General features: G+C 43.4%; 1 protein-coding gene across 1 annotated transcript in view; it reads right to left on the bottom strand.

Moving 5' to 3' along the window:
• Positions 1 to 12,850, bottom strand: part of EFHD1 (EF-hand domain family member D1) — a 35,154-nt gene extending 22,304 nt beyond the window's left edge. Inside the window, exon 1 of the mRNA XM_063132400.1 lies at positions 12,454 to 12,850. Coding sequence (XP_062988470.1) covers positions 12,454 to 12,782 — 329 coding nt within the window. The 5' untranslated portion in view covers positions 12,783 to 12,850. The remainder of the gene's footprint in view (positions 1 to 12,453) is intronic.
• Positions 12,851 to 13,487: the final 637 nt, after the last annotated feature.

Raw genomic sequence — 13,487 nt, 5'->3', positions numbered from 1 at the left:
CTTTAAATAGCTCCCCCCCCTTGAGACAGTATCAAATCAGCCACATTCTGATTTTAGTTAAGGATTTAGTTAAAGCTCAATGACAAACAGCCCAAAGTGTACAGTCAAGGCAAAGAGTTGTTTTTTTACACTAGCAGCTGTCTGAAGCACATGGTTCTGGACTCCACTCTGACAATGACATGATGAATGATGATTGACTCATCACTTCTCTTTGTAACATTTGCCTTTAGCATGCCTATTCTGTAAGCTGAGAAGCACATGGACTTATTCTCTGTGCAGCACTTTGATAAAGTATTATTGCAATATTTTTGATAAGCCACAAATAACCCTTCTAGCAGGGATGGGGAACCTGTGGCCCTCCAGATGTTGTTGAACTGCAAATCCCATCATCCTGGATCATTGATCATGCAGGTGAGGGCTGATGGGGAAATGCTCACGGTGTCTGTTATTTATGAGCATTTTCACAAGCATTATGTCAGGGGTGGGGAGAAGATAGATCAGCAGATATTTGAGACTTTGACTCTCAGAAACTTCTGCCAGCATGGCCAATGGTCAAGAATGCTGGGAGTTGAAGCCCAAAACATCTGGAAATCTATTTTCTGCCCACCCCTGCATTAAGTTGCTTGCTTTTAATTTTTGAGGCTATAAAAATGACATGTATCCATAAAATGTTTGTTGCATTTATTCATTCATTTATTTATTCCTTTGATATTTTATATCCCTATTTGATTTTTGACTTCTTAGTTTTTTGATATCTTAGAAAACTGCTGATAAACTCTTCATGCAGGGTTTTTTGGGGCTATTTTTCAGCATTTGCAAAACATCTGGAAGTGCTTAAAGGCTCAGCTACAACTTCCTTCCCTCTGTCGGGCCAGCTAGAGATGACTGATTGCAGCGTCATACCACTGCTCCCTTCCTGGCATGCACTACCCCTGAAAAGCTTTAGACTGTGATCTTGTGGATCCCTATATAATTAAAGAGGGGTGTTCCATCCAAACAGAAAGGGTAAGAGGCAATCATAACAGGAAAGACTACTTCCATTCTATTTAGATGGTTTGTACCAGTCTTTCCCAACCTAGTGCCCACAGATGTGTGGAATAACAACTCCCAGCATCCCTCAGCCAGCATGCAGGGAATCCTAGCCCAACACATCTGGAGGGCACAAGGGGGTAAGGTTTATACAAAATGCTTCCATCCCCTCCTCTCTCTCTCTCTCTCTCTCACACACACACACACACACACTAATGGAATGTGCAATTCACACAAACAGTGAACACAGACTATTTTCAGAGGTTGGCATAATTAAAATTGATATCTAAAATCTTCCACAAGTCTTTTTAGAAGAGGCACTTCCCTTCCCCTCCCCTTCCCTGTGTTTCTTGCCAGATTAACGCAGCAATGAAGGACGTTACACTACACAGGCTACTCAACTGAAAGGGCACAAAGGCAGCCATCCGAAAGGCAGAGGAAAAAGACAAGTTCCTGCACAAGAGGCTGGATTACAGCCAAAGAAAAAATCAAAAGACAAAGTGTCGCTTCAAAACTATGCACTAATGCAACTGCAGGGGAAAAGCTATTTCAAAGCTCACATATAACACCTCCCCACCCCACCCCATAGGCTGTATTTGTTGGCTACAAGCCAGAGTGTAGGAAACAGGTACTGCTGCCAGAAGGCAGGTCTGCTTACTGACTGTTGTAAATGCTACAGAGGTCATTCAGATTTCCCTGCAATATTTACAGATCACACCAGATCCCAAAAGGCAGGCTTCATTTCACCTGGCCTTGGCCAGGATATTCCTATGTTGCTATGATGGGAGCAGCAACTTTTTCTTGCTCCTTTATTTTCATTGCCGATTAAAGAGGGACATTACAAGCTGGAAAACCATCAGAAGAGACTCATTTTCTTTGGCAAGAGGCCTGAAACTAATCAGATCATTCATGCTGAATCTGTTATCATGATTTCCACTAGCAATTATAGATTAGTCATGCCCACACAAAACAAGCCAAGATATTTCGACTTCTCTGGAATTATGTGTTTTTAGATTCCCTAACTCGGACATTGAGGGTTATTTTGTATGTTAATACTTGTGCCAGAAAAATATATGCAAAACGTAACATATAGCTTCCCCATTCCAGCACCTGGAGACAAACAAATGTGAAACCATTCTATGTTATGTATTACATGCTGTTGGTATTAGATTCAGCATTGATTCACATATGCATATTCATCACTAGGTATCTCATCACTTCCTATATTTTCAACTAAATTTATCAAAAACAATAAACATATTAAGAACAAGTATAGTGTAGACAGATAACAGCTACATGATTATGTTCTTCCAATAATTAATATAAAGTTGGCAATCCTCTCTGGTGTTTTATCTTTCCTTTGTCCATATAAAGTATATCAATTTAGCAAGTACAGCATAGTCATGTGGTTTTCCATTTCTTAATAAGAGACACACATCGTCTACAGTATTTGGCATATAAGATGCTGGCAATACTAATCACACAAGCGATGATTTCTTAGTAATTCCATGGGGTGTGTGATACGGCATAAATCAATAAAAAAGGATAAAAATCCAATACATTTTTATCCTATAAATTGTCACTCTAAAGTCAACTCAAAATTTCTGCAACATCATCATCGCCTGCTATGTAATCCGTGAGGATTCACAGCTGGGTATGTGAAAATGCCTCTATGGAAAAGTGTATTACAGATGATGTTAGGTGTTTGATCCATTATGGCTGTTTCCAATGTGCAAGTTGTCACCAATAACGCAGTAATCAAATGTTAAATTTGCTTCAAAGTCAAGGAATGGGGGGAGGAGTGTGAATCCACCCTTAGGGACACTTCTAATATTGTTTATTTAAGACAGGGATGAGCATCTTAAGTAGGATGCAAATGTTGCAAAGTTAGTGTTTGTAACCGCCCAGAGAGCTTCGGCTATTGGGCGGTATAGAAATGTAAAAAATAAATAATTTTAAAAAAGCGTTAAATGCATGTCTATTGCACAGTGAATAAGCAAACATCTTAGCTATGAAATGGACACAAACTTAATATTGAACACATTTTAAGCCATTAATGTTGACATGGAGATGTTTCAAAGCTCTTGACAACTCTCTGCCCACTCCATCATCAATGCCCTATTCAAGCATTAGACTTCACTTATGTAAACATGTGAGCAAGGAGCGAAGCACAGCAAGTAGCTCTGCCCTGAAGTTACATAGGTTATGTAGCTCCTCCCCCGATGTCCATGTGTACATTGTAAATGTTTGCAGAGAGGGGGCTCTGCATGTCCAGCTGTATGTGCAGGGTCAGCCAAAGGAGCTGAAAGATGGGAGATTCAGGACAGAGGGGAGGGAGTATTCTTTTACACAGTACATATTTAAACTGTGGAATTCACTACCACAAGATGTAGCAACGACCACCAACTTGGACAGCATTAAAAGGGACAATTGCTGGGGATCATGAGTGGAAGCATGCTGTTGCACTCATGCCCTGATTGTTGACTCCCCATAGGCACCTCATTGGTCACCATTGGAGCAGAATGCAGGATTAGACAAGCCTTTGGTCTGATCCAGCAGGTCTTTTCTTATGTTCTTCCATACCCTGCTTTTATATATTCAGGCACTCTCAGATTCAAAGGCATGGGTTTACCACTGTCACGTGCAGTTTGGCTCAATATCATTAATGTCTATCATTGCAAGTTATACCCTTGCATTTCTTAAAGCGAGTATGAATCTGTCATTCAACTCTTTTCCACTCTTGTCATGCATAAGAAGCAGACCAGCAAAGAAGTGGTTATTTGGGGAAGCATCCAATGTTGCACCAGCAGACTTCTTGTTCAACGAGACTTTCTCCTCCCCTCATCCCCACTGAGACATCCCTCAACCCACTGGAGCATATTTTGAGGAAGCATTAGGGGGTGTAGGGGGGGAGCACAAATCTCTCTCTCTCTCTCTCTCTCTCTCTCTCTCTCACACACACACACACACACACACACACACACACACACACACTGTTCTACTGTTGGAGATGTTAAATGGATTCCACCCACAGAAAATCACAGGCATCTGAAAGAGATAGTTTACATCCCTAGTATGATTTGTTTAATGCTCTAATTAAATATGCATCATTAAAAGATGCCATCAACATTTATTTAATGTGCCAATAGCTACCAATTCTGCTCTTGAAAAACACCCCCCCACAAATGGTTAACATTTTAACCCTCTATAATTATAAGGGGAAAAACCTGAAGATGCCCTAAAAGTTCCTGATATTGGAACACAGATACAAAGGTTTTTCCATTTATTAGAAAATCTCTACATTTCAAAATGTAGATACTGAAGTCTTAGATTCAGTATCAAACTCTAATAATGTTTAACTTGTTAAATAAGCAATATGACTACTCATTCAACTTATTAAACACAACCAAGACATTTTTGCATATCTTGAGGATATAGACAAAAGCTTTAGAGTTGTCCACTGAAAAAAAGAACATAAGAAGAGCCCTGCTGGATCAGACCAAGGGTCCATCTAGTCCAGCACTGTTCACACAGTGGCCAACCAGCTGTGAGCTAGGAACCCACAAGCAGGACATGGGTGCAACAGCACCCTCCCACCCATGTTCCCCAGCAACTGGTGTATATAGGCTTACTGCCTCTGATACTGGAGCTAACACACAGCCATCAGGACTAGTAGGCAAGTTCTCTGAATAGAAAATGAAAGTTTAGTTACAGGAACTATTCACTGTAAATATGCTTTAGATTATTTAATAATAAATATTATGAAAGCAATTTGGCAGGGAGGAAGTGGAGGGGAATGTATAACAATTGGAATGTTTCCCCTGAAACAAGCCCCAGATTCTCAATGTTTTGCTAATGCCCGGCATTCTGTGACTAATGGAGAAACCATTATTATGCATATCTCAACACCCACTGGCTGCGACCTAGAGCCAATGTACAAAGGACTGCCAATGATCAGCTATAGCAGTCCAGACTCCATGAATGCATGGACCTCATTGCCATCCATAAGCAAGGAAGTAGTGGAACCAGCTCGCTCACAAGGATGCCCCACCGTAATCTTATCCCTGCATCAATCTCCAATCAGTTCTTTATTCTCCCACATAACAATCTGTACACGTCAAAATTCTCCAAACCATTCAAATGTGGATCTCATTCTCTAAGTGGCAGTTGGTGAACAATATCCCATTCATAGCACATTTAATTACTGAGAACCAGCATGGTCCACTAGTGAGAAAGGAGATTGCATGATATGAAATTGCTCTTCTAGGTTACCAGTACTATTAGAACTAGAGAGCGCTTGATGATATTAACATGCAGTCAGCAAAGGAAATATTGTTCACAGTGCACAATTGGCCTTTGGAACTTACCAGTATGTGGCAAACAGCCAACAGTAGAGCTGGGTTCAAAAAAGGTCAAAATGAATGAATGAGAATATTGATGGCTATTAACCAAGATGATCAGGGGAAAGGATACATCATTTACTCACTGGTCATTGAAGATGATCCTGAAAAATCAGCATTCCCAGATCAGCCTTTGGGACTAGATTATTCCATTAGGGGTCTCTGCTGTCAATGGCTTCTTCTAAAGTATATGGAGCCAATCACAGTGTTAAACTTACAGAGATGAGACTGGGTTTGACGGACCACTACTGTGGCTCTCTAAGGCTGTTTTTTAAATATAATCTGGAGTGGCAGCAAGTTAACATGGATGTTATTTTTTAAAAACAACAACAACAAATGGAAGCGGTTGCTGGACTTCGAAGCTGGATACATTTTAAAACAAAAACTCCAGCTGTATGTCAAGTTTTCCAGCAAAATTGACTAAAGCCCTTTTGCAGAATCCTCAGGCTGAATAGTAATTGCTTTGTTTTGCTATGTGTTATTTGAACTGGAAGAGACTCATTACCATTCTTCTCCTCCTGGAATTATCTGTAGGTCGTCCCCCACCCACCCACAAGATGATGCAGTTTAATTAGCAACTGTGCCTTCTTCAATTTGAAAACTGCTTTCTTCCAAGGTAAAGGTGACTGTGAACAAAGGTCATTTATGCTTAATTAGGGCTGAACAAAGAAAGTTGCATCAGCGGCTGTCTGCGATGGAGAGCTCCCTAGTGTGCCTCAAAGAAGCCTCTTGCACATATGCTAACCTCACCAGTAGTAGAAGTCTCCAAAACCCAAGGGAAAAAAAATGCACCTTAGCTTTCTGATTGACACAATTCAGGCAGCCATGTGTCTGGCTGGTTTACATATAAAGTAGGAAAGGGGTGTCTAATGTTTAGATGAAAAGGGGTACACAAAAAACTTTCCCCTCCCACAATCAGTTGCTTCAAGCACATCTCCAAGCCCTGCTAAGTTCTGCTATCTGAGCCAGGCTAAGGCAAAGGAGTGAAGGGGAAGTCAGATGGAGGCAGGGGGAAGTTCAGCTTCCATTACACACCCTTTGAATGTAAAAATTACACCCCGTCTGCAACTTTTTATGTAAAGAGAGCAGATGCATGAATAAACAAATGTGGCTGCTCCCATCCCATCTAATTTGGCCCTAGGTAGGTTCTAAAAAAAGTTCTCTAAAGGTGTGCTTGCAACAGAGCATTTTCCATTTGCAGTACAGTGTGTCAACATTAAGGTTTGGAACTCTCCCGACTTTCCATGAAAGCTGGACCAGAGGCTGCAATGAGTGTATAAGAGCCCATGTTTAGGCAGAAAAGCATGTTGACTGAGGTCAGGGTTATCATCAGGAAGGCATGGAAGCTGGAAGATGCAGCCCAAAATCAAAGTGGCCGGGTCTGTACCCCGAGAGTCTCCTGTGCCTTTAGAGAGCCAGAGGGAAAAGGATACTGCTAGGTCCTACTTTTCCAATCACTGCAGTGTTACAATAGGGAAAACGCAGAAATCTCCTTTCTCTAGAGCTTATTAGAGATACAGAGGTCCTTTGAATGCTTAGAAACCCTAATCAGGTATACCGTGCTGACATGCAATGGAGCACAGCATAAGGAATTGGAACAGTGAGTAGTGTGAGCAGCAGCAGCAACCCACTCCTTTCTATTTCTCCCACTATGGAACTTGCTGCTTTGCTTTAGAGCTGCCTTCCCCAAGCTGGTGCCCTCCAGATGTGCTGGACTACAACTCCCATATCCCTACATCCAGCTTAGAGGCACAGCTGCTACTATATTTTAAAGTGGGGGGCAATAACAAGAGCAGGCAAGCCCGACCTCTCTCCTTCAGAACTGTAGCCCTGTAAGCCCATCAAAGAGTTGCAATGGTGGCCTTTTGCCTCAAACAATAAATAATTACTCTTAATCCTGTCCTTGGGCCTGAGACTAAGAACAATGCAGTTGTCCTCTGGCACATGGACAAAAAGCAGTTTCCCCAGAGGAATGTAAGAAGAATCCTGCTTGATTAGACTGAAGGCCTGTTTAGTCCCGCATTTTGTTCCCATAGTGGCCAACCAGATGCCTACGGGAAGCCCACAAGCAGAACATGAGCGCAATACCATCATCCTGCTCATGTTCCCCAGCAACTGGTGTACATAGGCACACCACTTCTGATATTGGAGGTAATATTCAGACATCACTAGTAGCCACTGACAGCCTCCATGAATTTGTCTAATTCCCTTTTGAAGCCATCCAAATTGGTGGCCGTCCGTAAGACCCTGTTCAGACCTAACAGGAGCATTCAGTGGCAATTCACTGGTTAATTAACCCACGAATTCTGGGAATGCACACCTGCAGGGATGTGCACTGCTCCACAGCTGCTTCTGGTTTCCAGCAGCAACCTACAGATGCAGCATTTGAAGGTTGTTTCCATGATGTCTGGACCTAGGCACTTAGGGTTGTTTGTGGGTTAAACAGCCCTAATTTAGCCCATGGTTTGTCCTTGGTTTAGGTTGGGGATGTTTAACCCATGAACAGTTCCTGGTGGAAACTAGAAATGGTTCACCCACAGTGTGCGCCACCACAATTCATGGTTTAACGAATTGCCCCCGGTTTAAGTCTTATGGTAGTCCATTCCGTAGTTTAACTATGTGCTGTGTGAAGAAGTACTTTTTTTAATCTGTCCTGAACTTCCCACCATTCAGCTTCATGGGATGACACCAGGTTCTAGTACTGAGAATACAGGTAATACCGGAATATAACCTCAGGAAGAAACATATTGATGGCATTTAATACAGGGGCACAAGTGGTGTGATACTATTAGAATCTTCACTGCTGGAAAAGAGTCTGCTCTGTGCTGCAAGGCTCAGATTGAGGGGTTAGCAGTATCAAGAACTTAGAAAAAACAGTGAGAAAAGGAACATGAAGGGGGTTATAAAATAACACACAGGGTGGAGAAAGTTGAGGAAAAGACTCTCTGATCATACTAGAACTCGGGGTCATCCAATGAAGAGAAAGAGGCACTGAAGGTGGCAGACTCAGGACAGACAAAAGGAAGTACTTCATATAGCATGTAGTTAAATTATGGAATTTGTTACCCAATATGTGGTAACAGCCATCAACTAAGATGGCTTTAAAAGGTGATTAGACAAATTCATGGGGGACAAAGCAATCAGTGGCTACTAGTTATGATGGATATGCTACTAATGTTATTAGATGCAGTACTGCAGACGCTGACAGCAGCCAGGAAATCAGAAGGCGTTTACTTCTTGGGAGGAGAGCAATGACAAATCTTGATAAAATAGTTAAGAGCAGAGACACCACACTGACAACAAAGGTCCGCATAGTTAAAGCAATGGTATTCCCCGTAGTAACCTATGGCTGCGAGAGCTGGACCATAAGGAAAACTGAGCGAAGGATGATAGATGCTTTTGAACTGTGGTGTTGGAGGAAAATTCTGAGAGTGCCTTGGACTGCAAGAAGATCAAACCAGTCCATACTCCAGGAAATAAAGCCAGACTGCTCACTTGAGGGAATGATACTAAAGGCAAAACTGAAGTACTTTGGCCACATAATGGCCACGGGACACTCTGGAGAAGATGCTGATGCTAGGGAAAGTGGAAGGCAAAAGGAAGAGGAGCTGACCAAGGGCAAGATGGATGGATGATATTCTGGAGGTGACAGACTTGACCATGGGGGAGCTAGGGGTGGCGATGGCCGACAGTAAGCTCTGGCGTGGGCTGGTCCATGAAGTCACAAAGAGTCGGAAACGACTGAACGAATAAACAACCATACCTCCCAACACCAGCAGCTGGGAACATGGACTGGAGGGTGCTATTGCATTCTTGCCCTTCTTGTGGGTTTTCCATAGTTGGCCTCTATGGGAACAGGATGCTGGGCTAGAGAGGCCTCTAGTCTGAGTCAGCAGGGTTCTTATGTTATTATTACTATTAAAAACAACAACCTCAAAGACAAAAAGCTCAAAGAAAAACTGTTCACAGCTGCTGAGAACATGTAAAGAAGACCTCCAGAATATTTTTATAAGCACCATTTGAGGTGTTGTCTTGGCCATCCATTCTTACATGCATCTCTTTGGCATGCAAACATGTTTTGAACACTTCCTAGCTGGAATATGGACAAAATTACCACAGATTGGGCAGAGCTACCTGTAGAAGTAGCAGAAGCTGAAAAATGGGTCTCAGGGACAAATAATTGTTTGGATAACATTGCCTAATGTTTCTGCACATCTCGTGCTTTATTAACTTCCTCGATACTTTGATGGCATGTTGGACAAAATCAGATTTGTCAATAAGCTCAAAAGAGTTACCACTAACAGCCAACATTCTTTCTAGTAGCCCACAGGTATCAATGCAAATAATTTGCGGCACATTAAGAGATGGAAAGAAAGAAAGAAAGAAAGAAACACAACAGACCACCTTTCTTCCATTTTACAAAGACTTCTCTATCTGGTTAGCCAAAGGCAATGCTTGCTCAGTACAAGCAATTAAGCAAGCAGCTCATTTACAAATCTGGGTAAAGTAATAACATATTACAAGTTAGCTCCTTCAGGTGACTTTCCTGAAAGGGTGTGAACCAGAGGACAGTCGAGAATCGTCATGATCCTTGAGCTGTTGCTCACCACAACCCACTTGTTGTAACCTCTACTCTCTCTTTCTCTCTTCTCCCCTTCAAGATCTGGCAGCTTTTCAAATGTGAAGTTTTGCGCAACTGCCTCATGGTTTGTGTGGGGAGGAGAATGATCAGTTTCAGTTCCTTGTCTCTACATAGGAATAGGAAGTGATTCAGGCTTGCTGTGTTTCACAGGTTGCACAATCTCTTTTCCCTAGGCTTGGAATGTGCTTTGTGCGTCCAGATGCCTATCTCAAAGCTATGATCAGCTCTGTACTTCGCCCCAAACTCCACTAGCAGCACTTCCTAAAAGCAGCAAGTCAGGGAAAAATCATGATCAAAGGGCCATTGGCTGAAGAAATAAATTTGGTGGAGTTATTGCAGCTGTCACACCTCATATTATAAAGGCGTTGTCTCCCACCTGGTCCCTACCAGGTGTATTGGACTACAATTCCCAGACTCCCCCAACCAGGTGGAGTTTTAGTCCAATACATACAGAGGGCATCAGTTTAAGGAAGGCTGTTATGAAGAAACTGTGTTTTCAACATCCATTATAAATAGCTGTTTGGTATCACCTTCTCTTCCAGGAGGAAAGGTTCTGGGACCAACATCAGGCAGATGGAAGTGGTTATCAACACAACACTTGAAAAGATTAAAAAAGAGAGACACTTTGTATGTGTAATTCCCCTTGGGCCTGCATAAAAACCTTTTCTTCAGAACATTTTCAAAAACCAGTAAACTGTCAAATTGTTTTTAACCAACCTAGCCCTACTTCACATCAACATGTTTTGAAATAGGGAGATGGATGCCATTTGCATTTTTACAGCCAACTAAGTAATTCACCTGCAGTGCCACATGAAACTATTAGAAATAAAATGATTATTCTAGAAGTCAATACTAAAAGTTAGCCTACAACCTTCAAACCATACAAGACTCCCAAATATGGTCAAGTCCCACTGAGTCCAATAGGGAATATTATTGCAATATTAATTTAAGCTGCAATCCTAAACACAGATGGAACACTGTGGGCCTTACTTCTGAGTAAGCATGCATAGGATTGTACTGTCAATAAGGCCACACAAGTCTAGCCCTAAATGTAGGCAGCCCAAAAGATTCTTTTCAATCGTTGTTTTACGTTGGAACAAGTGACAAATAATCATCTTTCATGACTTAAAAGGAACATGCTAAATATAACTGCCGTTAACTTTGCAGAGATGGAGAAGGTCAAGCTTTTTATTGCAGTGCGACTTTTTGAGCATTATTACTAAGTCTACACTGCTCCAAACCTAGACCACAGAGGAAAACCAAACCACAAAATTATAGAAGTGAGGTTTGCTTGGCACTCCATGTTTTGCAAGTTGAAGACCATAACTTTTTCAAAAGAAGAGTAAAAGGAAAAAAAGAGTGGTGAAAGATCCCCTTTCACCACTCCTAAGATTAGTAAAGCAAAGAAGTTGGTCTGTTACATTTCTTTTGACTACTACCAATCCCTTCCCTCAGATGTACCCTTTCAATGATGGGTACGGAAGTAGTTCTGGGAGGCTTAGGTCCTAAGAACATAAGAACAGCCATGCTGAATCAGACCAAGGGTCCATCTAGTCCAGCATTCTGTACACACAGTGGCCAACCAGCTGTCCATGGGAGCACCACAAGTAGGACAAGAGTGCAACACCACCCTCCTGTTCAAGTTCCCCAGCAACTGATGTACAATGGCATACTACCTCTGCTACTGGAGGTAGCATACAAAGCCATCAGGACGAGTAGCCATTGATAGCCTTATCCTCCAGGAATTTGGCCAACCCCCTTTAAAATCATCCAAATTGATCCAAATTGGAGGCCATCACTACATCTTGTGGAAGTGAATTCCATAGTTTAACTATGCCTTGGGTGAAGAAGTACTTCCTTTTACTTGTCCTAAATCTCCCACAAACCACCTTCATCGGATGACCCTGGGTGCTAGTATTATGAGAGAGGGAGAAAAATATCTCTCGATCCACCAGCTATTCTCAGCTAATTCAAGAACTCAAGTTTAAGAAACCTGACCCTACACTCACTCTACAGTAGAAGTTCCAGATTTTCGGCTGCCTACCTTTGAATTTAGTGGGGCTTATTTCCAAGAAAATAGGCACAGGATCATGCAGTATGGCTGCAATCCTGAACTCCCTCGGTAGGGAACTGTTAACTACATTTTACACGATGCGATTCATTTACACCTGAGTAAAAGTGGTCAGGAACAGCGCTGCAAGGGTGGTACTTTAAACACACGTGAATCCCTTTTCTGTTCCGAGCCACGCGTGCTCAAGTCTGCAAAGGATCCGAAAACAAACCCCATCGAAAATCATTGGGTCACTTCCAAGTGAATGGAGGGAGGAGAGGGGCTTTACGGGAAAAGGTAGAAGCAGGGCCGGACTAGAGGGCGGTGCTTACAATCGGAACAGGCGCTCCATATCCTTGATCTGCCGGCGAGTGAACTCTTTAAACTCCGTGTAGGGATTGAAGATCTGGGCGAGGCGGGGCCGCGCCGCGCCCGCATTGATGTCCTGCCTGCGGTTCAGTTTGGCGCTCAGCTCCGGGTCGGCGTCGGCGCTCAGCACGCTGCGGTCCTCGTCCGGGTCTTCGAAGCTCGACTCGGATCCCGCAGGCTCAGCACCTCCGGGGGCGAGAGCGTCTTCCCTTTCCTCGGGAGGAGGCTCCGAGGTACTCCCGTCCCGCAGCAAGCGACGCTGCAGCTTCTGAGCCAGCTCGGCCGACGCCATGGTCGGCGTAGGGGGAGGACCAGGCTACCCTGCAACTATAGGAGCCGCGGGGGCCGCTTCCCTGCTATGCTCAAGTAAAGTCCGCCCGCCCCGAACTTTATTCTAGGACTTTGGCGAATTGGCGGGGAAGGCGAGCCGGAGCCAGGGGGCGGGGAGCTGGGGGCGGGAGGCCGGGCTGAGAGTTAAGGAGGCGCCGGGGAATTGGCGCGCCCTCTGCCTCTGGAGACGCCGCTGCCGCCGCCGCCGCCGCCGCCCAGGGAAGCTACACGTCTGGGAGCGGTCTCCATTAGTTCCACTTTTCCTGCACCTGTCACCCCCGACGCAACGTTTATATTTTATTTCTCCGCGGCTGTAAGCCGCCTGACTTGTATTATTCATTCAATAGCACCTACACGCATGCACACCCACGACACTGGAACTATTCTACTTACATACGCAGCATTCCCCTCTAACTCAGAAACTGTCCTGGGTCTTCTTTGGCCCCTCACTTATTTGTGAAAATATACGCTTTATTTCTGAAAATGGCAGAGAAAGTGGTCATACGCATAGGCTTGTAAAAACAAAGAGAGACATCTTGGCCCATGAGGGGGAAAACGCACACCAAAATACACAGTTGGCCACTACCTTTATTAGGATCAACCATGATACCACAAAAGTGTGCAAGCTTGCACACTCCACGCATTTGGGCTCGAAAGCTTGCAGTTT

This window comes from Elgaria multicarinata, chromosome 8 (assembly GCF_023053635.1).
Source record: "Elgaria multicarinata webbii isolate HBS135686 ecotype San Diego chromosome 8, rElgMul1.1.pri, whole genome shotgun sequence".
In the NCBI taxonomy this organism is placed as follows: Eukaryota; Metazoa; Chordata; class Lepidosauria; order Squamata; family Anguidae; genus Elgaria; species Elgaria multicarinata.
This window is presented reverse-complemented; position numbering and strand designations above follow the sequence as displayed.